We start from the raw sequence: 27028 nt of genomic DNA, 5'->3' as shown, positions 1-27028 counted from the left end.
TACATTAAAAATCAAATTGAAAAATATTCTACGAATTAAATTATAGATTGAATTAAAATTTCATTGAAATGATCCAAAATAATATCAACAAATAAAGAAAATCTCTTCTTTTTTTGGGAAGACAAAAAGTGGATTGATGACCTAAGAACACAGATATAGGTATATTCAAGTAAACTCCTCCCACCCACGAGCCGCAATGAGTTTTGGGTCATGTTGTGTATTTCCGGTAAAATAAACTACAGTATGATTCAGGATTACCCCATCCCCACCGAATTAACCGTGAAATTATGACATTATAAGAATTGAGAACATTTTAGCTGCAAATTGTGTTACACATTGAAATGTGGACACATTTTCATGACTATTAATTTTTGCAAATGCTAAAATAAAAACTGCGGGTTTTTTTTTCTCGTCGTGTTAGACCACATTTTGCGTCGATTGCACACGATCCCGCGTGCACGCGCAGTAAGGCCTGCCCCTTTAAGGGCATACTCGCTCAGCATCCTCCCCCTGCATCGTGGACGCGCGCGCATAACAGCTCAATATTACACATTTGCAGTTCGCATCATCCTACATCAGCATCACGCAGCACGGACGTTTTACGCTTGTATTTCCCAACAGGACGCCAATTGATGCTTTTTCCTATCCGGACACCATAGCGGTCAACCCGTTATTCCCCCCCTCTCTTTCGCATTTTCCATTCGCGTGTGTGCCTCCCAGGCTTGATTCACGCTACAGAGGATGGCTGAGCTAAATTTAGGAAAAGGTTTGACGGCGGGGAAAGTGGCTAGCAACGTGCAGAAGAAGCTGACCAGAGCTCAAGAGAAGGTAAGCGAGCAATTGAGGCCTAGTAAAAGCCGCAAGATGCACATCCTCCCACCAGAGGGGCAATGTCGCATCACGACAGCTTTAGCCCCACAGCTGGCGACTGAGATACCGCATTTGGGGATCTCCTACTGCACCCCTAAATGCAATGTCATTGAATGGGCTTGGGGGTGTCTTAGGAGGAGCTGAGGCTTGAGTGTGCATAGCACTACCTTGATATAAACGTCCTTTACGTCAAAACTGTCACATTGGATTCATAAGATGCGGCTGCCCCGGATAGTGTGTGCTTAAATGAAGGCCTCTGCCAATAGGGACGCTTGAGGGGGCTTTGACAGAGGGCGCTGTATAGTTAAAGTATTAATGCATATGCAGCATCCTTGCAAGGTGATTCCCATGCACGTCATATGCACTCTCTAGCCGTTTAGAATAGCTGAAATGAATTTATTGCTTCATGACTCCAGTGTGAATGTAATCCAAACCAATTAGACTATATCGATATCAAGTACAGTGAGTTTGAGTACATGATGGCATTAACATCACCGTTCAAAAGTTCAAGTTCATTTTGTGTTTTCCAATCAAAAGTCAAAGTATTATTTATCAAGTGATGTATGTAATGTTTGTTCTATTGTCCGTATTAATCTCATCCTTTTGTTGGCCAGTTATAAAAATGTCTTCTTCTTTGCCACTCTGCATTTAAGGCTAGCATTTTGGGGTTGCCTTTTTCCTGTAGATATTGACACTGCTGTTTTGTAATTACAATATAATGAAGCTGCTTGTTGAGGACCTTGGGGCGGCAGTAGCTCAGGAGGTAGAGCGCTCGTCTTGGGATCAAGGGATCCCAGTTTGAATCCCGGCTTGTCCCTGTTACATGTCGAAGTGTCCTTGGGTAAGACACTGAACCCCTAATACCCCCAATAAGCATGTTAGCGTCTTACATGGCTGCAATACAAGTCTGCTATTGGGAAATGTGAAGCACACTGTAAAGCGCTTTGGGAAGTCATTGACTTGAAAAGCGCTATATAAAAAATAAATGCAGAATGCAAATGCAGACCTCTAAAGCATCTATTTCTCAATCTAGAGACTTGAATGTACTCGTCACTACTCTCTTTCTCCTCTGGTTCAAACCTTTTTGTGCTGTTGTTGTAAGGGATTAGTACACACCGTTGCAGAAAATCTTCAGTTCCTTGAAAATATTTCGGATCAAAATGTTTTCATTTCAAAGAACAACAATAGACTGTCGGGTTTCGCACAAAAGCTATCTTTCTGGCCATTCTGAAAGAATAGTCACACCAAGAAATGTGACGCCTCGGATACTGTACCAACTCGAAGGTAATTCAGTTTTGTGGCTTCTCTAACCAGCTTCTGCGTTTTCAAATGTTCTAACATCATTCCACATGGATTTTCTAAACATCTTTTAGCCTTCTAATACAATTAGTAAATACAATGTACTATTACTACACTGGAGTGCTAATTGCTGGAAACGGGCTTCTATACACCAAACAGACATTTGCAGCTAAGATAGTCATTTACCACGTTAAAAATATATTGAGTGTATTCCTGATGTGTTTTATGTTATTTCAATTGAAAATGAACTGGTATTATGCACACCTTTTGCTAAAAGCAGGGGCCGGAAGAGCAGGGTTTTTTTTTTTTTGCGAGGGGAGTAAATTTGTGTCATATGGCGGCACTTTTTATGTTCCTTCTGCCATAAATGAACAACACCCCTGCAGCCACCATCCATTGTCCCCAGTTGTCTGTTTCTGCAAGCAGGAGCCTGCAGAAGGCATGCAAAAAAGGAGGTGGTGGTGGTGCTGGAGGTGTTACCTCACACATTTTTGAAGTTCATATGGGATTCTCATTTACATTAACAACCTTAAGTAGGGGATTACATTATTTGTGGCCTACTAGAGGTAAATTACTACTTGGAGGAATTTAAAATATTGTTTTTATGAATTAATTATTACTAAAGTAATGGATTATTTATTGACGATTAGAATAAAATAAGCAACTTTGTTAAAACTAATTGCTTTAGGCTGAAAAGTATTCATAATACATTTCTTCAAGTAATAAACTAGATATAGTAATATTTTACTGACCTCGATTAAGTTGTTATTAATCCTTATATTTTTATTATGTTATCATTCCTGTATGTGATTGACAGGTTCTCCAAAAGCTCGGAAAAGCAGACGAGACCAAAGACGTCGCTTTCGAAGAGGGGGTCATAAACTTCAACAAGCAATATGTGAGAGTGATACGAAATATTTTATCACTGCTGTCAGAAAGTTGTATTTTTTTGTAAGTTATTTTAATTGCTTGTCATCTTATGTGTCATTTTTCAGGCAGAAGGGAGCAAACTCCAGCGTGACCTCAGAGCCTATTTAGAAGCTGTGAAAGGTGAGGTGGAAACTGAGTGTAGAGTAAGACTTAAAACACACAATTTTATTTTACTTTTTTTTAATAGCGATGCACGAGTCCTCAAAGAATGTGCAGGCATGTTTGGCTGACATGTATGAACCAGAGTGGTACGGCAAGGATGAAGTTGATTCCATTGTTGAGGTTGGAAACGCTTTTATTGATTTTCGAATTTGTGCATTGTATCCATTGTTCAGTTAAGACAAAAGGCCATGTTTTGCTGACTCTCCATTTCACTAATTGTGAAAAATGACACTACTTGAAACTGCACTGTTAAATGGAAATATTCTGATATTGCGTCAAGTGTTTGTGGGGTGATGGACCCATGTGGGAGAAGCAGTAACTGAATGCAGGAGTACTCAAAACAAGGACTATATTTTTTAATAGAACCAAGACCAAGGTACCAAACATAGACAAAAAACAAACCTGAGACTGGAACATGCAAGGAGTAAAGTAACAATGAAGCCAGAAACAAACAGAGACTTACCTGACATGGAGGTGGAGGTTAAAATGAAAATGACAACGACTCAATGAATCTGCCATTTTAAAGTGTGGGAGGATATTTGGGCGCATGAGTATCGAATCACCACACACCTATGCACAGTACTAAACAAGGTTGGTGGCCCCAACAAAATGTAATTTTATGAAACATTTGCAATAATATTTATGCTTTGGTGCTCTTGATTTATATACAAATGCTGCTTCAACTGCACCATCTAGCAGAGTCCAAAATATAGTATGAATAGATTCTTCATGAATTTCCATTTGTCATCCTCTACCTTAAACATGTATGCAGTCCGAAGAACAAAAAGGAGTCATTAGGAAAACTATCCATTGTAAAATACTAATGGCAAGTTACTAACTTATAAATGGGGCTTCGCAAAGCACTTCATAAACCAGTAATATTTTTAGACTCCCCTTGTTTTTAGATGTCACATAAAAGTAAAGCTTATTGAAGCTTATTAAAACACTTTTAGTATTTGATATGCTTCTCTAGAATATATAACGAGTGCTACACGGACCTTCCCTTTAGCTTCAAAACTAGTGTTTGGAAAATGAAGCTTCATCAACTTGGACACTTCATAAAGCTTCATTTCTCCATCACAAAATGAATAATCGCTCTGTTTCACTCTTTTTCTAAAGGATTGCGACGTGCTCTGGACAGACTACCATCAAAAGTTGGTGGATCATGCCCTCATCTCCATGGATACCTATTTAGGACAGTTTCCTGACATAAAGGTTAATAACAATGGTAACTCAATATCTTGATATGACAATATGTTGAATTTCCATTATTGCTCAGGCCCGAATTGCCAAGAGGGACAGAAAGTTGGTGGATTACGACAGCGCCAGACACAACTACGCCACCACACACAAGACCAAGAAAAAGGACGGCGGTATTAAAATTACAAAGGTAATTTGAATTCCACAAGCAGCCGTGGAAAGGATTTTATATTTCATATTTGTCTTTTAGCCATCTTCATTGCTGGAGCGGGCCACGCCAGGCTGGGCTCAAGGAATTCTGTCCGCACACAATGTTGCACAGAGTAGCTTGTCCAGAAGCCAGGTAATATTGTCGTTACATAGCAAGAAAGGATAAAACGAGGAACTGACTATGTTTAATTCAGGCAGAGGAAGAGCTGGAGAGAGCCCAGAAAGTGTTTGAAGAGATAAATATCGACCTACAGGAGGAGTTACCTTCGCTCTGGAACAGGTGAGCTTTGATTGTCAGCTGATGATTTATTGAAAATGATACACAGGAGTTAATTATTCCGTCAAGAATACAATCAAGAGTAGTGTAGAAGCATAGAGCAAAAACACAGATTAGTAGAGTAAACTGCAGTTTTTTATCCGGGTTGGGTTCAGTACACAGAAATTCAGGTAGAACACCAGAGGCAACAATCCTGATCCAAGAGGCAGACAAGGTCTTGGTTCATCAGGTGACATAGGTAGAAAAACAGTGACAATGATAATATCTGGAAGTGAGTGGCGAAATTAGGTAAGGTTGAGAGAGATAAGATGAGCAGAGATACGGACAGAGGGAGTAAAACCTAAGAAGAAAAAGGAACCTGAGTGCAAGATCTCGACATATTTGGGGTATTTATCAGTATCTCATTATTCAGTAGACCACCGGTATATGACTTTAAGTCATTCTGCGGTGAGGATCACAAAGTGGAATTGCCTTGGACCCAAGTAGTTTGAGGTGTCCTTTAAAGTTAAAAAAGGAAATATTTTCTCTATCAATAATGTGTTAACAATACTTAACTGAGTTTAAAGAGCCTTTACATTTTTTTCCCCCACCTTGCCTATCTGATTTCACCTTACTCTTACCCTCGGTGTTCCGGCCACAAAGCGCATTACGCTGGATGAAAGGAGGCAGGGAGTTTGTAGGGAGGACAATGATTTCCTACGCGTGGTTGAGGTTTTCTTTTATTCCAGGATGAAAATGGTAAAAGTACGAAAAGGACTTTTTCAAATACAGTCTAAATGCCAACCCAACCCCCCCAAAAGATAAAAAAGAAAGAGTTACTTGAGCACATCTAAGAATTTCACCTACTTGCACGCACAACAAAGGGAGAGTTGTGCCTGAAGTTAGTGTCAGAAAGTTAAATATTTCAAAGTTAAGTACTATCACCTTGAAGTAGCACATGAGATTCTGAATTAAATGAATACAGATGCATGCTATGAGTGAGTTCAGCCAATAGCATATTGTCATTTTTGTCAGGCTGTGACGCAATACAATACCAGACCATAATTTTATGTGACTTTGACCAATCATAGATAGGCATCTTATTATATTGCTGATGATAATCAAATTGTTTCATTCCTTCTGCTTTGTTTCCAGTCGCGTTGGATTTTATGTCAGCACCTTCCAGAGTTTGGCTGGTTTTGAAGAAAAGTTTCACAAAGAAATTAGCCGGGTAAGTGCGCAATTCAAACTTTTGCGTCACGGCAGTGAAATGAAAGTTTTTGTACACAGGTCGGAAAATCTAATGCCTTTTTTATTCCTCAGTTGTCTCAGGATTTAAATGATGTGTTGGAGAAACTTGAAGATACAGACACAAGCAGGTTAGTGAGTGAATATTTTACTGAGATTACATACAATTTAATGGTTATGGTTTAAATATCAAAATCTTATATGTCTTAATAAAAAGCAAGTTATGACAGGCCTACAACTAAATCGGTTATTTTAGGTAAAAACTGCAAAACAATAAATAAAAAACAACACTAAAAGTCAGGTTCTGTCGGCAGATAATTTATGGATTATCATTGTTATTATTCAATATATTTTTAAAAATAGTTTCATTTTACCATACTTATTTGTTGTCACTACTTTCAAATTTGACTTTTTGCACAGTCAATTTGTGAGCATTTGTAAAATAATCTAAATACAGCAAATCAATTTAAAAATATGACATCAAGAATATAGTGAAATGATAATAATACTTAAAGTATTTCAAATGTAATACTGTCAAGAACCGGAACAGGAGGAGAACCCAAATGCGTGACAATTCTCACACAAGCTTTTATTTTACGGGAAATGGGGAAGTCATGCACCTTAACCCAAACGCTAGTGATTCGGCAAAGGTTGGGCGGAAGACGTAAGGCAACAGTCTGGCGTGGAATGACAGGAAGGCAGAGGCCGAAGAGATTGATACCAATTGTATGAGTAGATATCGGACAGGACGGGACAGACAGGACTGATATCAAAACTGGATATCGAATTTAAACGGGACAAACTAGACGGGAACAAAACTTGAGATCGATAGTAAACAGGACAAAATAGACGGAACAATACCGGACAGGAAACACAAGCAGGAAACCGGACAGAGTCTAAACCCATGTCTTGGGGGTGCAGAGGTTCGTTGACGGACAAATAAAGGGTGAGTGAGAGCACTGAGCTTAAATAGAAGGGAAGCCAACCTGTCAACTAGCTGCAACTGGCGCTACATGCGCGGGGCCAATTGTGCGCCATGGGACCTTTGACAAATACTTGCACATTACTTTAAATCACAAACATGGTTTGGTAAAATAATGATAGTTACATTCAGATACGTGTTTAAAGCTTAAAATTAGCAAAAATTTGGAAAAAAATGAATTAAGACATTTTACTTGGATTGATTATTCATTCTTATCACATTTTTCTCTTTATCTCATTGCTAATAAATTCATTTTATATGATTCGAAATTATTTTGAATTTATATTGGAAATGTTTATTTTTAAACCGTCTAAGAAAAAAAAAAGGTAAACAAAATAATTTAAATAACTTATTTTGACATTTTGTAAAGTACTGCAATGGGATTAATATAAAAAAATGTCCAATAATGAATAATAGAATGAGCAGTTTTTTACACCATTTTGAACAAATGACTTTGTTACCCGCATTACATTGATTCTCACATTGTTTATGTTGTTTCATTATATCTAGTTTTTAGCGCATTTTGTGTTCCTCTTTTCTGACGCTCTGTGACCATGAGTGTCATGAAAGGTGCCTGGAAATCAAATTAAATTTTATTTTGATAACAATTATTATCAAATGCTACTCATTAATCTGAAGCCAACCCTGAACCTCCATTACAGAAAGACAGGTAACCGCAGCGCCTTACCGTCAGGAGCAATCAGGAGGTAATCAATATTTAGCGTGCTTAAAACGCGCTAGCAAAAGTGTCGGTCTTTGTGTTCGAATATTTATGTCAGTCAGTTTGCCGATTTGAAACAATAAAACCAGCACTATGCTCTCAGAGCTGAGGATATGAACGATACGGGCTTAACATCAACAAACTAATGATTAAAACACGTTTTAAACACATTTTATGACATCATATGTTTTGGAAAATATTTTACCATAGATGTTTCTGTATTTTGTAGTGCAGCTGAAAAAAGAGTGCTACAAAGCACAATAATCACAAGCCATAAACTATGGAGACTTAAAATGACTAAACCCCACTATTTTTCTTCTCATTTTTTTTCCCCGGAGCCTTTTACAAGGTTTTTGGGTTGCCCCTGGCATTTTTAGGTGAGCCTCATGTACTATGAAAAAAGAGATACATTTCTTGAAAAAAATGCACATTTATACCACAGAACTTGTATTTGGCTTATTATTCAAATGAGTATTGTTTTTCTTTAAAATGAATTAGGTTCCTTACCACCGCCAGCCACTAAATAATACACACTGTCTGCATCAAAACTACAACTACAGATTTTTGGGGAATATTATTAGTTCTCAATAATAAATTATATTAAAAAAAAAGTCCACACACCCCTATTTAAAGGCAAAGATTTACAAACATGAGGAAAACTGTTTCAAAAATATCTCGACCATTAATTTAGTTTATATCAGGGGTCACCAACAAGGTGTCTGCGGACAATAGGTAACCCCCTTATGTACACCTGAAATGCTCTCTAGTGAGGTTAATGGTCAATGGTAATTAGATTTCTAACCGCCATGATAAATGGCTGAAATAAACAGCATCTTTAAACATATAATAATTTATTCCAGAATATTTTATAAAATCAACCTGTAAATTATACTAATAGATGACTCAGTGCCATTATACAAGGAACATGTTTTAGTGGTTTACTGAGCCTATTTAAACCCTACTTCTAATTCATATAACCTGGTAATGACATAATAGTAACATAGTAACAGCATGACATGTTATTATTTTAGGAAATGCATATCAAACAAGTAGCTAATCAGTAACTAAAAAGTAGTTCTAGGTTGAAAAAATATTGGCGACCTTTAGTTTATTCACAAATCCAGTAATTATTATGTTTTAAATCAATTATGTAACAAAAAGAAAACCTTTTTTTTCGTGTCTCTGCAACTTGTAACAGCTCTTCAGTTCAAGAGGATGCAGTTCTGCTTCATGCCAGTAGTGACAGTAGCGACTATAAAACTATTTGCTCATGCATTTTTCTTCAGTTGTATGAATATCCTCAGTTCTGAGGCTTCTGTCAGCTTCTACACTTTGCTGTCTCTAACAAAATATGCCACCTGCAACTACTGCTCTCTTGTGAGGATTTACTGACGCATAAGTAGCCTAGATGGTAGTGTGCCCGCTTTGAGACTGGGAGGTCGCTGGTTCGCGCCTCGGCCGAGACATACCTAATTGGTATAATGGCGGCGCCCTCTGTTGGCTGCGGCTGCATCGACTCGCTACAACGGGTCAGGTGTATCGACATTTCGTTCTGTGTACATTGTTACAAAGAATGACAATACAAAGGAAATTATTATTATTATTATTATAAACACAGCCTGTTAGCATGGAGGAAGGCTAGGGGGCGCACTTTCTTGCATGATAACAGCATGACTGCTTCTCTGCATTTTTCCTGTAGTCTCGCCACGTTCAATCCTCTCACTCTGCTTTATTCTTCGTTATCTATTTTTCAGCGCTGTCAATGACTCCAACCACACTCTCAAGCCAGCAGGGCCGCCACCGATTCCCAAATCCCCCTCAAAGGTAGATGCTTGTTTTATCCCTCAATGCGTGCCGATGTTTTAAATGTCGGGGTTTTTGTTGCAGCTTAGACCAGCAGTGCCTCCTCCACCCAAGGTGACCCCGTCCAAAGAGATGAAAACGGAAAACATAATCAGCTTGTTTGATTCTGCAGCGACTCCTGATATAAGCGTCACATCCCCAACAGAGGTGAGTGTGCGCAACTGTATTTGTTCTTCAAAGTCTTTGAATTGGAATATACAGTAGATTTGAGTTAGATAGCGAAAATGAAGCTTTTTGAAGCACTGCTGACATGTTTCTAATACTCTGAAAATGATTAAAACAGCTTCGTATAGCCATAACTACAAGAAAAATGAAAAAAAGGTATATCCAAATTCTAAAACACGCTAAATTAGATAGAATAGTACATGGACTTTGCATAAAATCTCTATATATTCCATCATTACATTCCAATCATTGTCCGAGATAATGTATTTTGAACACAGCCCTTCTCACCTTTGACTTCCTGAGCCGAGACATCATCAGAGTAACACCGGCAACCTTGCAAGCCAGTCACCATATTGGTTTACGTGTTAAAGAGTCAAAGATGTTACAAGTATTGAAGCTAAGTTTTAGTAATTTGCTTGGAGAATGGATTGGTGTTGTGTCCCTGGTGGATGCAGTAATGGTACAACAAAGGGCGAGCAGCCAAAATGGGTCTGACAGAGGCTAAACCAGCTGGGAATAAATCAATGGACACGGGAGACTAGCCGGGTGCTAAAGAGGGCTAACTTGGACCGATTGCCAAACAACTAGAGGCTGGCCAACCAAAAACATCCAGTAGCAGCCAGGCTAACCGGGAACCAGTACCAAAAATGGCTTTGGCAAAAAACAAAATCCCAGCTGAGAATGAACGAATGGACATGGCTTAGTAGCTGGCTGCTAAAAGGAGGTAACCAGGATGATCCTCGTCAGGCTGGAAAACCAAAACCATGCAGTAAGCAGCCAGACTAATCCGGAACCAACATTCGTAAAGCGGATACATCAAAAAAGACAAACCAAGCCTGGAATAATCAAATGGATAAAGCAGGCTAGTTTGATGCTAACAGAGGCTAATCAAACCAAACCATACTGAAAGCTTTCAGCTGCCTCAATGCTAACATGGAGCTAACTAAACAATATTATACCGACCGTGGGACATGCAACGTAAAACACAAATAAAACCCACAATCGCCTACCTAAAAGGTAGCGAAGGCAAAAAGGAAGGCAAAAAGGGAATGCGTGTTGTAACGTGTCAGGTAAAATTACCCCACGCAGCTTTTGGAAATCGAAACACGCAACTCGGACAAAACAGTCACAAGTTCCCTAAATGACACAATAGGCAAAATTCAAATTTCTTCAAGCAAAAATGAGCTTTATGCAATCGCTGTACACTACAATTGCCGTCTTTTATGGAGCTGCCACATAATCTGTGTCAACAGGACCCGCCATTGTTAAGAGTATTGTTTTCATGTGATGATGTCACAGCTCTAGTCCAATCAGCCAACTTTGAGACAAAATTTCCCGAGTGGCCCTGCCCGTAGAATATTTTGCAACATCTCTGCATGATATTCGGGTTGGAACACTACACGTTTTGTGCCTAATTAGAAACATTGATCTTTTATAAGCTTCATGAAGCTTCATGAAGTACAAGGCATGTTTTTGCTCTTCTAGGAAGTGGAAATGAAGCTTCGTAAACACTTGGGATATTTTTTATGAGAAGAAAACATATTGGAAATTTCACCGAGAGTAAGAACATTAAGTGATTGAAAAATTAAACTTCATGAAGTACTTACAATATATTTTACTCTTATAAATAACATAACGAATGCAAGTATCTGTCATATATCATTACCTATAAGTTAAACATGAAGATTCTTGAAGCACTGACAATATATTTTAACACTACTGAATATGCTTCTTGACATGTCTTGAACTAGTAATTATATAAAAATGAAGCTTCATAAAGCTTCATGAAGCACCAGCAATATGTTTACTCTTGTAACAACCATGACACATTAGGTACAATAAAAGTTTAACATTTAAATAATTCTACACCTAAAAATCTTATCTAGAAAAGTGCAAAAAATGAGTAATGCTTCTCAAAGCTTCAATTGTTTATCACTACAGCTTCATTAAGGTTCTTCTTTGCCCCAACAGCCAGCAAACTGGGATTCCTGGGTAAGCTGAGACATTTAAAAAAAAATATAATAACAAATTCTGATTATTGTGTTAACATGTTGTTAATGTTAACCATTGTGCCATGTTGACATTATAACATTTGTATAGTCGTTGCCTTGCGTCCAAACGCATGAATCAATTTTTGTTACATCTGTCCCAAGTCTGTGCTTTGTTCTGTTGTCTGCAGCAGTCGACCGTTTAACAACCGTAATAACCTTGTAAAACAGTTTCAATTCATTTTCAAATTGTGTGTTTGTTACTGACCTAATTAGCATATTTGTATTTGAAAATGAATTGACCTGCCCTTTTTTTGTTTATGTTTTTGTTTTATAATTCAATCCATGTGACCTTGTTTGTTACACTGGCATAATCTGCATCCTCTACATGCCATGTAATACACATGGAACATATGTTTTTACCTTTAGTGAAGGCTTGCACAGATGCATTCATAAAACTAAATCAAAATAAACTGGGCAACTTCACAAAGCCTTGCCTGCTCAGCAACATCCCTGAACTAACCTCTTGGGTCATCACTGTAAGAGAACGTGTCTCTCAGAAAAAAACAGCTTGAAGCAAAAGAGCAATGCTTAAGAATGGAGTGACAAGTCTGTTCTCTTACAAAAGAACCTCATTCCTGCTCCTACTAAACCCCACCCCTTCCCTTCCGTGACCATTACTTTCTCAAAAACATGGCTGTTACCTCAACGCAGAAGACCTGACATCCATCTTCTGATGAGAATGGCTTCCGTTATACTTTCTTCAGCCATTACCCTTTAATTTCCTCCCTCCATGTGTCTATATTATTTTCAAATATATATCTCCAAAGTCCCCCCAGCCCCTTTAGCTCCTCTGTACAGTGTTGATGATTCTGGTGGCAATCATCTATGTCACAACAGTTAGGATGTTGTGATTTGTGTTCAAACGTAATACTTTTTTCCCAAATTCCTTTAAATGTTATTAAGGAATTTCTTACTCTGATCTTTAACTCACCTTAAAGCTAAATTGTTGTGTATGTTGTGATGAAGGAAAAATGTTATTTTCTCAAAAGGTGGACAACCCTTTTTTCCCTTTTCTCCCTTTAAATGTTTTTCTTTTTCTGTTCAAATATCCCATATTATGAGTTGATACATTCAAGAATTTTAAGTTTTTATATATTACAAGTTTACAAACGTGAATATTTTGTATGTAAATTTCACATATTAGATTAAAAGATTAAAAAAAATAACATGGTTAGAAAATTGAAAATATTTAAATTGTAAATTTGACTTGTGATTCAATCATAAAAAGAAACATTTAGAGAGTAACTGACATAAGTTACAAAACACTTTACTCTAAATTCTGAGTTGAAAATGTTAAACAAGTGGACATAGTTCACTTATTATGAGTTGATCAATTTATAAATTGAAGATTTGAAAATTGAAAAAACGTTTTATTTATTTTGAGCTAAGTAAATGAAATTTTTCAAAAATATATATATACGTTCAAACATGTAAAATTAATATGAATTTTTTGTGTTTGGAGTTAGAACATGACAAACATCATACGCTGGGAATATATTTTTTCAAATTTCTGAATAGTTTTCAAAAATTGAAAAACCGTTTTATTTATTTTGAGTTAAGTAAATGAAAATTTTCAAAAATTAATCTATGCGTTCAAACATGTAAAATTAATTTGAATTCTTCTTGTTTTGAGTTAGAACATGACAAACAGCATACGCTGGGAATATGTTTTTTCAAATTTCTGAATAGTAAAACTTTCGCTTAAAACATACAGAATCGTCTCTAAGCACTCCCCCGCAACCCCACAGTATACAGACTAAACCTTGAGGTAAAACTCTCTCTTATAAACTCTGACCCCCTCAAAACCTAACCCCCTAACCCCTTAGCCAGAGGATGGCGATGCCCAAGAACAGCCCACCAACACGCACTATGACCCTGTGGCGGCGGCCACCGAGGCCTGGGGTGACGAGGACGAAACTCCGCCCGCCCGCTACGACCCAATAGCTGCTGCTGCAGAGGGCTGGGGCGACGACGGTACACAAGCCGTCTGCTACGACACGAACGAGAACTGGGGGGATGACGAAACACAGCAGGAACCTGTAGATGAAGCCCAAGACTACCCGGTGGCGGAGAAGGAGACCCAGCCGGACACAGAGGACGCCACTAGTCTCGTCGAGGCTTCGCTTGACATTTGTGAAGACAAAGTTCCTCCTAATGATAAAGAGGATCAGGTAACCACGAAGATGCATCTGGATGAGAAAGGTGGATGCATCAGCTCTTAGAAATAAGCCAATAAGAAGCAGACTTCTTATTATGGTGCTGATGCATCTGGAATAGCACAATAGATGCATCCAGATTTGCAGCCTAAAAATTATTTCCATTGAGTTCAAGTGCTATATACTATATTTCTGAAGTACAGAAGGTGAATATGGTCCTCAAAGGTCATCACTTTATTGCTCGTGTTGTTAAGTAACGCTTTAGTTGTTGTCTGTCTTGAAGTGTGTCAATATCTCACCCTCTCAATTGCTTTTTTTTTTTAAATCATGTAAAATACCTGCCTTCTAATGGTGCATTTATGGCCACAGGGCGAGTCAGAAACAACTCCTGAAGCAACGCCTGAAACAGAAGCAGTTGAACCAGCAGAAGAGACAACAGTAGATGATGTGGGTTAAAAAAAACACATTGTAACACATTGAATTGTCTTTATTGTAACCGATAACAACGTATCCAATGACATTAAACTAACACGGCACATTTAAATACTTTAAAAAGAAAAAGATCAAATATTATCAGATTACATATATATATATATATATATATATATATATATATATATATATATATATATATATATATATATACATATATATGCATGTGCATAGTTAAAATAGTGCAATAAAAAGGCGATTGCAACTTATTCCTGAATTACCTTTTTTTCTGCTATTGATGGATTAATTTGTTTTGTGTTGTCCTATTTAGACACCTGCAGTAAAGGAAGAACCCGAAGAAGTCCAAGCAGAGTCACCTGACATGCCCCCTGGTTTCCTCTTTAAGGTAACAACTTCTCTCTCTGATGAAGGACACATTTGTTTCTGTTTAATGTAACAATGCAACTGCAGTTGATCTTGTAAATGTAAAACAGGAAAACATATCCTTTATAAAGCTTGAACGAAAGTGCATGTTTTATATCATATCAACAAATAACAACAACCAATACGATAGAAACTGACATGTTGATGATGAGAGACATAAAAACGACTGGAAATTGACAACATCAACATTATCAGGGAGATAACTTATTATAGCTTTATTATTGTACTGTTCTCAGCTCAGGGATGCTGCTGGAAATGTGAATTTCCCTTCAGGGATGAATAAAGTATCTATCTATCTATCTATCTATCTATCTATCTATCTATCTATCTATCTATCTATCTATCTATCTATCTATCTATCTATCTATCTATCTATCTATCTATCTATCTATCTATCTATCTATCTATCTATCTATCTATCTATCTATCTATCTATCTATCTATCTATCTATCTATCTATCTATCTATCTATCTATCTATCTATCTATCTATCTATCTCTCTCCCTCTCTCTATCTATCTATCTATCTATCTATCTATCTATCTATCTATCTATCTATCTATCTATCTATCTATCTATCTATCTATCTATCTATCTATCTATCTATCTATCTATCTATCTATCTATCTATCTATCTATCTATCTATCTATAACAACAGCAGAGCAACTGTTACTTTTCAGCGTTAGGTTTATTTTAAATGCCTAATAATTGACAAAGTCATTTTCATATGGAAGATAATGACCACATTGAAACTGAAAACGTAGTTGCCACTGCATATCAACTGATAATACCTGCATGAGATTAATTGCAACGGCATACTAACTGACTAAATTATTGTCATCAAGAACATGTACTGAATATCAACCAACAGAATCATCATTACAAGGAAAATAGGAACTGCATAAAAACTGACTTAAATATAGGTAAGCTTCGACTTACGACCACCCGTATTTACGACCACGGCCTGCAGAAGCTATTTTTTTCCAACATATGCTCTTTTTTTACAATATAATGTCTGAGATTGGAGGGAACATTAGCCTGGTAATGTGTATGACAATTTTGGCAGCCAACATGCACATCAATTTACAACTACACTCAGTAACTAGAAATAGATTTCATGACCAGTTGATAGGGACCGATCCCGGTCATAAGTCGGATGTTACCTGTATTTTCATTGGTTACATAGCGATGCTAAAAGAACTGATAACATGATTTTCATTAAAGGACATAGTAGCCATGTAAACTCTGGCATTGTAATTGTCATAAACGACATGGCTTCTGCATAGCAACTGATTAGTAATTGCCAAAAATCATCATCAAATGGGGGAAAAATAACAATTTCCAGGCCACTGAAAACTTGAATGTCATAGCAACTGTCAAAATCATGAACATAAAGAACATAAACGCTGCATAGTAAATTAAGGCAATCGTCGTCATTGCAACTGCATAACAATTGAAAAAAAGCATGTTTGTACAGAACACAGCAGCTAAATAGCATGGACAATGTATTTTTCTCAAGGAACAAAACCCATGCATAGAAACTGACATCACAATTGCCATTTGCTCCATAGCACCTGCATAACAACAAAATAATATAGAAATTGCAAGGCAACTGACAACATCAGTGTCACAAGGGATGTAGCATCCTCCTAAGAAACTAATATAATAAGCAGGGCCATGACTCAGTCCATAACCCTATTTTATTTTATGTTTCTGTCAGATGGTTATAGATTACGGTAAATTCCGGACTATAGAGCGCACCTGATCATAAGCCCCACCCACCACATGTCGGGAGGAAAACCGGTTTTGTACATACACAAGCCGCACCTGTATATTAGCCGCATGCGTCCACATTGATAAAACGCAATAAAAACATGAAATTAACCCATACCCGATGCAGTCCAAAAAACACAGCCGGCATAATGAACGGAAAATGATACTGGCACTTAACATTTAATGCAGACCTGCAGAGTCCAGGTGCCCGTTGAAAGTAATCCAAGGAAAAACGTGTATATTTCCAAAGGTAAGGGTGGGAAAAATATCTATCCACTATTGTCGGCCGGGTCCACAAACACGTCTCACCTTTACTCCACTTCCCGTCAGCCCGCGTTTGCCGCGGCCCTTCTTTCTCATTTGCTCGTACAAAACATATCAGAATAAGTTTCTAAAATAAATACATTACAAAAATATACAGTTGCAAATACATATTATACATGGTTACACATATTTACGAAGAAAGACGGTACACCGAGAGAGTTTTCAAAGCTTTAATAATAATATTATAACTTTCATCCCAAACCGTGCCTGTGAAAGGTAGCAAAACGCTACTAGCAACACGCTCGTAAGACAGTAAACAGCTCTGTTAAGAAAACATACCGTACTTGTAATAAGCACGGTTAACCGTCCTCATCTTCCTCTTTATGACTGACGTCATCAAAGTTGTCTTCCTTCAGTATGGGAAAGAGACTTTGTCATATAGACGTCGTCCCACGCTCCCTTGTACAAAAACACGCTAGCATCACGCTCGCTAAGTAAAGTTTACTTGCGGTAGCCCTATTTCCTTCTATATCGGACTGCTCGATTGCGCATCATGTGCCTTTCTTTTTGCAATTCGCATGATGAGGATATGTCTACGCCAACATAATTTGTGCACAAACTAAGAAGTTGCAGTCTAAATCTTACCTTTTGTACTCGAGCGCCGCTCCAATATGTTTACATAAATTGGCTGCATCACTGAATAAGCCGCAAGGTTGAAAGTTTGGGAAAAAGTAGCGGCTTATAGTCCGTAATTTACGGTACTTATTATTAGTAAATTTGACCATCTTCTGCTATAGGTCAAAGTGATGCACGATTATGCCGCCAACGACACAGATGAGCTCGAAATGAAGGCCGGGGATGTGGTGCTAGTAATAACCTTTGACAACCCAGATGAACAGGTACGCTCGTCTTTGGTCTTGCATTCCAAAAATAACCAAAGTAACACCTGGATGTGTGCGCCTGAAAACACCCTTAGGACGACGGCTGGCTTATGGGATTCATTGAAGAAGACTGGAAGCAGAAAAAGGAGAACGCCAGCAAAGGAGTATTCCCAGAAAACTTCACTGAGAGGCTGTAAAATTTGGGTTGTCATACTGAGTTTTCCTTTAAACCATACAGTCCCCGCGACCCTCCGCCCTCCCAGTCCCTTCTCTATTCTTGCCCTGTCTAAATACATGGACTTTGAAAGCAAAACTGAAATTTCAGTTCTGGGGAATTAGAATTCCTGCAAAGGAGAAATATCAGACAGCCATATCAAAGGGCAAAATATTAGACTCATTGCGGGATAGCTGACTGGACTGATAGGAGAATACTGACCTCCTGCAGGGGAAATGCAGACGTGGTTCTTCTAAGCTTCATGTTTCAATACATCTCATTGAATCGTCTGTTCATGAAGCAATTATCTGCTTTGGTCTGTTTTTGTAACATGTAGCAAGTGGTTTCAAAGAATTCAGCTCATGTGAGCTGTAAGATCTCAAATAGTCTTATTAGTCTAGAGGAGCTGTAATCTTAAATCCCTTCCTGCCACTTTACATGGGCAACCTGGTTGTTGTATTACTTTGTTTTTATTGGTGATCAAAAAATTGTGAGGCAGGTTTTTATGCATTCAACAATCAATATAATGGTCAAACTTGCCTCAATGAGAAGCCACTATTGGTTCTATGACCGCAAGGTGGATCGAATCCGACATATTCTTCTGAGCCAGCTCCTTTTACTTTGAAAGGGCGTGCTGACATTGGCTGACTGATTTTCCGACGTTGCTCTCAAATGCAAACCTCTCAGAATATGCACCTGAGCTCTGCGTTTTATTTTTCTATACTGCCAAGCGAAGACGATATTAGCTTGTAGCGGTTACCAGGTTTGCCAGGCGAAGGCGCTGCAGTGTTTTGTACTTAATGTCGGGTTACACTCAAAAACACCCTCACAAACATAAAATAGAGCCTTTGTTATCATCATATTAAATTTAGAGTAAGGTGTGTGCGTGTATGTGAAAATGAAGCTTCACGAGGCTCTGCGAATCTTCTCAAAAGCACTTGAATCGTGATCTTGACCTAAAATGATTTAATTGATAAATAGCCATTGCATCATTGAACCAGTGATGGAAAAGCTTCATAAAATATTTGTAATATTTTTTTCAAAACCTAAGCAGCACTGAAGTTTGAAAATTGGGCGGAGCAATCAGCAATTTTTGATGCACAGGTTAAAATCATAAGCATCGTCTAGAGAAGTGTTTTATGAACTTTAAAAAAAGCTTCTCAAATCACTTGACATACTTCTCCAGACAGGATTTTGCTTGAAATGGCTACATTGTCATTCATTCAGTAGCTACTATATATTTAACCCAGTGATGTATAAATGAAGCTTCATGAAACACGTAGTATTTTTTTTCCACACATAATCATGACTTTAGTTTAGCATTCATCAAATTTTGATGCACTGGTTCAAATTAAAATAATAATGTAAAAGAGGCAAAAGAAAAATTGCAAATGTTTTATGAAGCTTCATGAAGTTTCGTCATTTTAGCATCACAGCAGTCAACAGAAAGAGGAATTTCAGAACATCAGGTTTGAAGAATATCAAAAATAACATTACAAAGCATCACAAAAATATCATGAGTCCTTCGTGAGGCTTCATTGTTCCGTCACTAATGTGTGTGTGTGCGTGTGTGTGTGTGTACTGGGACATAAATTATTTATTGATAGGACATTTTTTTCGACAAATCCTTGCAAAGAGCATGTCCATCTAACAGGGACAAATGTACTGTATTTGCAAATACCGTCCGGTATTGCAGTTTCCAAATGTAATTGTGCATTTGTTGTGAATTCGTGTAATTTTGCCAAGTGATGACGGCTACATATTCTAAAAAAAATAAAAAAAATCATATGTGTATGTGAGTTAATGTGAGCATGCTGACTTCCCATGTGATGTTGTGTGAAAACCTTCCTTTCGAGACAATGTTACTCGGATTACCTTTTTTCATGGTATTTTTTTTTTAATTCAGAGGGCTTATGAACTGCGTTTTATTTTATATTCACACATCACCAAAATGTTATGGTTTTCCCGTGATTTTGCCTCAAAATATTGCTTGTGTATTGTGGTCCAAAGAGATGAAATTGTGATTATATGGAGGCAAAACATACAGATTGACTTTTTATTCTTATTTTTTTTATTGCAAGGTGATTTGTAAATTGTGTTATACTGATTTTATTTGTTTAAAAGAAAGTCTACTGTGATTACAAATGAGATAAAACTTCTTCAAAATGAAATATCTTCCTTACCCACTCAATCAATAAAAACAAATAAAAAAAACAACAACTTTGAACCTCGCATCACTTCCTTTTATTCGAAGCGAGCTTTAATTAGGGCGTAGGGGAGTGCAACCCTCCTGCTGGTCACTGTATGCAACGACAACCGCAGCCAGTAAAGTACTGTACTCTCTTCACAAGTACAGATTGTAGGAAAACAATCTGAAATGCTGTCCATGGTACTGAAACCAATTTATATCCCACCGAAAGATGGTAAATAAAAAACACTTTACATTAGGTTTACAAGCAACATCTGTTATACACAATGTTCTCCTCTAAAAATACATTTCCAGTTACTATACTTAAAAACACATCTTTAAATTATTTCTCAGAAAATTGTTTTATTTACATCTTCGACAAATCTCTCCGTATCGGTACAAACAGTGCCTTGGAGGTTTTTTTTCTAATAGAGCCTTTGTTTTTTTCCTAGAAGTGTTTTTATCAAAAGCCGGTTGAAAAAGTGTCAGAAAATGAAATTGAAATTTGGATTTAGTATATGGTGGCAGGTAAAAAAACAAAAACAATAATAATGTAAGCAAATTCAAGAGACGGCAATAGAAAATTAGGTATAAACAGCTTAATTTATACAGTAGTTCAATACAGCCTGAGTCACGTGTCTTTCAGATCATACTCTTGACAGGAAAACTTAGAACAAAAATAATAAAGATGAAAAAAAATCAAACATCTGATTTACACCTGACATGAAGAAGCTGTATTTTAAATCAGAACTTTCTCAGATAAGTGCCAGAATATTGCTCAATTGTTATCCTTTAAAATGATTTGGGGTGTGGGGAGGTGGTTGATTAACGGGCGCAATTAATTTTTTCTTAAGGTTGGTCGACATTATAGTACTATGTGTATGCCAAAATAAGGCAATTTTTTAGAGCATAATCTGTCTTTCACAAAAAGTATTTCACAACATAGAATATGCCCTGACATAAATCATTCTAAATCTACTGGTGAGTTGGAGGGTCAACAGAATTGTTTTATGTACTGTGAGTCCGCCAAAATTGGGCCACTTTTGAAGAAAATTGTCTTTGGCGTAATGATTTTACACACAAACAAATTCTGCTTCTGACATTAAACAAAATGTTGAATGGCCTGATAAATAAAGAATTTATATTTTTGTTGCTTTTTACAAAAAAACAAACAAAAAAAACATAAAATGAATAAAAAGAAACATTGCAATCCCTCGTTACTTCCCTCTTTATACGTTGTGGTCTCAATGCATCACTGGTTAACACATATTCTGTGATCCATGATCCCTAATGACAATTTGCTATTAGCAGAGCACACTCTTTTGGTCTTAGCATTTTTTTCGTTTTTGTTTTGTTTTTGTAGCTGTAATTTTAAGCTAAAATGAATTGCACTTATGCATCCCTGACCCATTATGTCCAGTCCCATAATGCTCTGAGCGGGGACCCACAGAAAACCCTTTGGTCAGTAGGTGTGCTTTTCCGGCCCACATTGCATGAAATCCACAATTGTGGCCGCGATCCATTGACCCTGGTTGCTACAAGCTGGGGCCTGCAGTGTGAGGGATTACAGTATCAGTCCTGGAAGTAAACCTCAATTTCATGACCAAATTGCTTATTTAAATTACTAAAACAGTACAAATGAATACCTAATCTGATTTATTTATGCTATGTTCAAATAAAACTCAACAATAACACATTACAGTTGTTTTGAATGCTAAGGTGCTTGAAGTGAAAACTGGGACAGAATCAAATTGAACGAGAATGGATAATGTTTTAGGATTCTGGAGTGTGTCTTTGTTTTTTGTCTATACACTCGCTAAGTCTCTCATTTTCATGTGCAGTAATGGAGAAATTAAGTATCATAAAGCTTCTTGAAACTGTTGCAATAGTTGTTTTACTCCACTTGATGGTGATTTATGTGGGTCTCGCATCTAACATAATATAATTGGTGGATCATGAAGCTTCATTTTGTCCATCACAGAATGATATCCAAGTAAGGACAAAACAAAAAAACAAAAAAAAACATAATCTTGATTGTTTTGCACGGATTTCAAATGGATCGAGTGAAAATAGCCATTTATGGCGAGGAAAAAAAATGCACTTTTGGGAAAGCTTGTTCTGGTGTTTTTTTGGTTGGTTTATTTTTTTTCTCAGGAAACAAAGCTTTTTGAATCTTTACAAAGCACTTGCAATATTTTTTCTACCTCTAGATGCTGCTCTTGTTCAATTACAAAGGCCAAAATATTCCCACTGTATCTAATACTCATTTTAGTAAAAATAATAAAAACAGAACTAAAAAATAATACAATTATTTTTGGTACACCACGATCATTTTGCATGGAAAATATTTATTTTTCTAATTTTAATTAATGTAGAATTAATTATCAGATTCTTTTTTTGGTAAAATCTGGAAAAACACAGGTAAAAATGAGCAAAATTGTTTGCCATCCGTTATTATAATCATATTATAAGTATTATTAATATCACCGTTGTTGTAGTGGTTGTTCTTTCAACAGAAAAAAATCTGATCAAATATCCTTAAATAGGAATAAAAAAATACTTAAATGAGATTAATATTCTTTCTCTATATTTACCTTGACGAAAACAATGCAGTAAACTGGTTAACTGAAAATGATAATACCTACAATTATAGTACAAGAGCAAGTTGTTTTTGTACAGTGAGTGAACTATCAACAAATAATAATACTCTTTCTAATTTTTACGTTATTCATCTTACAAATTATTTTACTAATTAAGTTATATTGATTCATGAAAAAAATGAAAAAGGCAATTTGTCATCCACCATATAGGATTACTTATTTCTAGTTTAACTTAATTGTTTTAATATAAAAAATAAATACATAATAACAAAAAAATTAATATGTTTTGTTACCTTATTAGAGAACTAGTTAAAGTTGCACTAAAAAAATAATCATTGAAATAGAATAACAATGTGAAAATATTTCTATGTAGTAAGAGGAGTTAAAAAAATATCACAAGTGATTCATTTAAAAAGTATTGTCCGCCTACAAACTTCTTGACATATTGCCAATTTTCAGGCTTCAAACCACTCAAACATGTTTTAAGAATCAACAATATATGAGACACAATCGTTATATTTGATATGTTTGTTTTAAACCATTCCATTGTAGATTTAACTTTTTCCTTAAGGTCATTGTCCTGTTGGAAGGTGAACCTTTCTCAGGGCTCTTTCAGACTCAGAAATGTTTTCTGCCAAAACCATCCTGTATTTATTTCTATCTATCTTCCCATTAACTCTAATTATCTAGTCAGTCCTCGCTGAAGAAACAAAGCCATGATGCTGCCACCACGATGTTTTCCAAAGGGGATGGTGTTTTCAGGGTGATGTGCAATGCTACTCTAATGCAGTGTTTTCATGCTCTCTCCATGATTATGTTATTGCTCACACAGTGCTTTGGGAAATATTCTTGTATCCCATTCCAGCTTTGACATTTTTCAGAACTTCATCCCGGACCTGCTGATGAGTTCTTTCGTTTTCACAATGGAGTTTGTTCTCCAGTGTCCACGTTCATAGGCCTGTGGGCCAATCACAGAGCAGTTGCATTTATACTGAGACTACATGATGCACTCTCTTTGCCATTATTAGTCATTTAGGCAAACAGTGGTTCATTCAGAAGTAATCAGGTAACTTCTGAAGTCAGTTGGCTGAGCTGAAAGAACAGGGGTCCAACCTTTTTGCAAAACCTACTTTCTAGGTTTTTTGGTATGACATAAAACATGTTGAAACAATTTGGGTTCATTTCATGATTGTATATCAAATGTTGTTGATTTATATAAATTATTTTCATTTTTAAGCTTTAATTTTGACAGCCTGAAACAGGGCAACATGACAAAAAGTTCTTGGGGGCAATACTTTTGCTAGGCACTGTAGCTTGATTTGTCCATCTCATGCTAACAATATTACCTTTGTCAGAGTCCTTGCTCAGTTACAAATGGGTGGAAATGTTTGGGACCGAGCAGAATTTCCCCAATAGTCTGTAGAAGCTTGGGGTACCAGTGCACTCCATCAGTTTGTTGTTCCACTGGACCAGTGAGGGTGTGCATCCAACGCAGTGGAGCTAGAGCCCAATGGGCCAAATGATGATTGTCCACTGCAGCGTAACAGGATGCTAACACACTGTTCACCACGACAGACCCGTGTTGGGTAAGCGGGGCATACAAGCCGGAACCCCACCTTTCCTCTACAAAAGTTACGACAGCTTGAGTCGATTTGGTCCCTCGTGCCATCAGTAGACACTGACCTGGCATCACCTCACTGGCAAAAGTTGTCCTCACATCACATTTGCTTCCGCAGTCACAGTCAGTGACGAAGATGAGGTGCGCTGCCGTGAGCATTATACGAAGTCCAGTGTCGGTTCCGATGAGGGTGAAGACATTGGAGACGTTCGGCTGAATATCCAAAAAAGATAGAACGGGACTGTAGAGGAGCGGACCTTGTCCTTCGGTCGTGGAGGAGGCCAAAACCCGGTCCCCGGGTTGAAGATCTCGCATCTGTTTGGTGAACCCGTTCTCGAGAGTGACTTGAGCGTCGCCTGGGAAGCAACCTCCGGTTTTTGCCGCGACAGAATGCTCTGTGAGATTGAAATACAAAATAAAGATTGTGATTAGTGATGGATTGACTTTGTTAGTGTAAACCAGCAGACTGTATTCTCTTCAAGAAATCAACACAAAATAAATAAAAAAAAGTTGAAAAAAATAAGTTTTTTTCTAAAAACAAAAAACAAAACCCTACACAAGTTAGGTCACGTTTATTTGTATAGCCCTTAACAGGTTTGGGTAGGGTTATTTTAACTTGGTTACTTTCAATTACTTTTGGATACCTCCAATACCAAATATGCTAATAAAAAACAAAATAAACTAAATATTAATAAAATTACTAAATTTTGTGCAGGCTTGGGGAGTAAAGGAATACATGGGACGGCAAAAAGGATGTTGGCAAGCTGTTTGGATTCATTTTCATTTTGTTTCTGTCGCATTTTATGTTAGTTTTGCCGGAGATCAAAGAGATCAAAGCCAGGAGAGAAAACTTACCACGTGTTGTGAGTCATAATTTTATTCATATTTATTTTCGTTTGTCTTTTATTAGCATATTTCGTATTGGAGTAATCCAAAAGTAATTGAAAGTAATCAAGTTAAAGTAACCCTACCCAACCCTGGCCCTTAATCACAAAAAGTCTCAACGGGCTTTACATTCTATGGACCACCATTGCACCACCCCCTGATCTGAAACCTGCATGAGGGCAAAGGAAAACCTAAAAATCTCAACATGAGGAAAATGAAGGAACCTTGAGAACGGGCTGCACATGAGGTAATAACCCCTTTAGGATGACCAGGCTGTAATCGATGTTGCAAGGGAATTAACAGACAATACAAATCATCAACATGAAATAAAAGTACCGTATTTTCCAGACAAACAAATCACAATTTTTTTATCAAAGTTTGGCCAAGGTGCAACTTATACTCTTGTGAGACATATATGTGAAATTATTAACAAGTTATTATATCATTGAGTTTTGTATTTTTATTACCAGTACGTATATCATTTCACATGTTATTTTCATACTAAACCAAGAGGCCATTCTTAATAATAATTTCAACCTTGCCCTGTTGTGGGGGGGGACATTTTTTGAAACAAAAGGAAGAAGCAGCTTATCATCCCAAGTTGAGATGAATATTTCACTGGATTTAGTGATTTGGAGTGAAGCATGATCTTTATGCTAGAGTAATCCGAGTTACTCTTAATATGTTACATTGTTACTGACGTATTCGAGCTTGTCTATGATATGCACTTATTCAGCCTCCATCCATCCATTATCTGGACCGCTTATTCTCAATAGGGTCTCGGGGGTGCTGGAGCCCATCCCAGGTATTTTCGGGCAGTGGGCAGGGGACACCCTGAACTGGTTACCAGCCAGTCGCAGGGCACACAGGGACATACAACTCACTCGCTCATTCACACCTTGGGACAATTTTGGACTGGCCAATCAACCTGACATGCATGTTTTTGGAATGTGTGAGGAAACCGAAGTGCCCGGAGCAAACCCACGCAAGTACGGGGACAACATGTAAACTCTGCATAGGAAGGTTGGTGGCTGGTTTTGATCCCATGACCTCATAACTGTACCAAGGACACGCTAACCACTCAGATGCCGGCGGCCCTCTTACACAGCCTGTTGTTCTATTTTTCATTTAAGTTTTAAATCACCTTTCAAGATGAGGACATGTACGTTTTGGTGTTGGAATTTATTAAATAAATGCCCCCCAGAACTGCAACTTATACTCCAGGTGTGACCTATATATATGTTTTTCTTCTTAATTATGCACATTTTGGCTGGTCGTTTTATACTCAGGAGCGACTTACAGTCCAGAAACTATGGTAATAGCATACCATCCAGTTGACAGCTTCCTGAGGTCGAATCTCAATTAGTCATGAATTAATCTGGCATTCGTGTGGACTGCGTTAACAATAAACCTTCATATCAAGGCGGGTGGCTCAAATGATCATACATAGGGATGTAAATGGCCCCCAGGCCACTAATTTGAGACCTCTAGTGTAAACTATTGATGGTAAATTGAAGCATTGTAAAGCTTTATTAAACACTTGAAATATTACTCTGTTTCACTTTGTTCACAGGTCTCAAACTCATTTTAGCACAGGGACCAGGGACAGGTGGAAG

At 37.3% G+C, this 27028-nt stretch overlaps 2 protein-coding genes across 2 annotated transcripts in view; one reads left to right on the top strand and one right to left on the bottom strand.

Annotated features, from left to right (window-relative positions):
• The first annotated feature begins 493 nt into the window (after window positions 1–493).
• On the top strand, window positions 494–20348 carry bin1a (bridging integrator 1a). The gene is made up of 18 exons (XM_088353572.1): window positions 494–828; window positions 2987–3067; window positions 3165–3219; window positions 3287–3381; window positions 4381–4476; window positions 4541–4651; window positions 4712–4804; window positions 4866–4951; window positions 6083–6158; window positions 6251–6306; window positions 9633–9702; window positions 9766–9888; window positions 11878–11898; window positions 13784–14128; window positions 14483–14560; window positions 14877–14951; window positions 17824–17925; window positions 18003–20348. Exons 1-18 carry the CDS (start codon window positions 742–744, stop codon window positions 18102–18104), a joined length of 1752 nt encoding a protein of 583 aa, XP_088209698.1. The 5' UTR covers window positions 494–741; the 3' UTR covers window positions 18105–20348.
• The window catches only part of LOC148352618 (indian hedgehog B protein-like), a 23078-nt gene continuing 15294 nt past the window's right edge, over window positions 19245–27028 (bottom strand). Inside the window, exon 4 of the mRNA XM_088353571.1 lies at window positions 19245–24922. Coding sequence (XP_088209697.1) covers window positions 24261–24922 — 662 coding nt within the window. The 3' untranslated portion in view covers window positions 19245–24260. The remainder of the gene's footprint in view (window positions 24923–27028) is intronic.

The sequence above is a fragment of the Urocampus carinirostris genome, chromosome 14, assembly GCF_059441175.1.
Source record: "Urocampus carinirostris isolate Australia breed hairy pipefish chromosome 14, RoL_Ucar_1.0, whole genome shotgun sequence".
Taxonomy (NCBI): domain Eukaryota; kingdom Metazoa; phylum Chordata; class Actinopteri; order Syngnathiformes; family Syngnathidae; genus Urocampus; species Urocampus carinirostris.
The sequence above is the reverse complement of the archived record's forward strand: the minus strand, read 5'-3'. Positions and strand labels throughout refer to the sequence as shown.

What these genes read in the sequence shown, in the direction of transcription:
- bin1a (XM_088353572.1), top strand. Translation starts at nt 742, where the DNA reads ATGGCTGAGCTAAATTTAGGAAAAGGTTTGACGGCGGGGAAAGTGGCT. An exon ending in TAAACTTCAACAAGCAATAT is followed by an intron (nt 3,068 to 3,164) that starts GTGAGAGTGATA and finishes GTCATTTTTCAG; the next exon opens with GCAGAAGGGAGCAAACTCCA. An exon ending in GACAGTTTCCTGACATAAAG is followed by an intron (nt 4,477 to 4,540) that starts GTTAATAACAAT and finishes ATTATTGCTCAG; the next exon opens with GCCCGAATTGCCAAGAGGGA.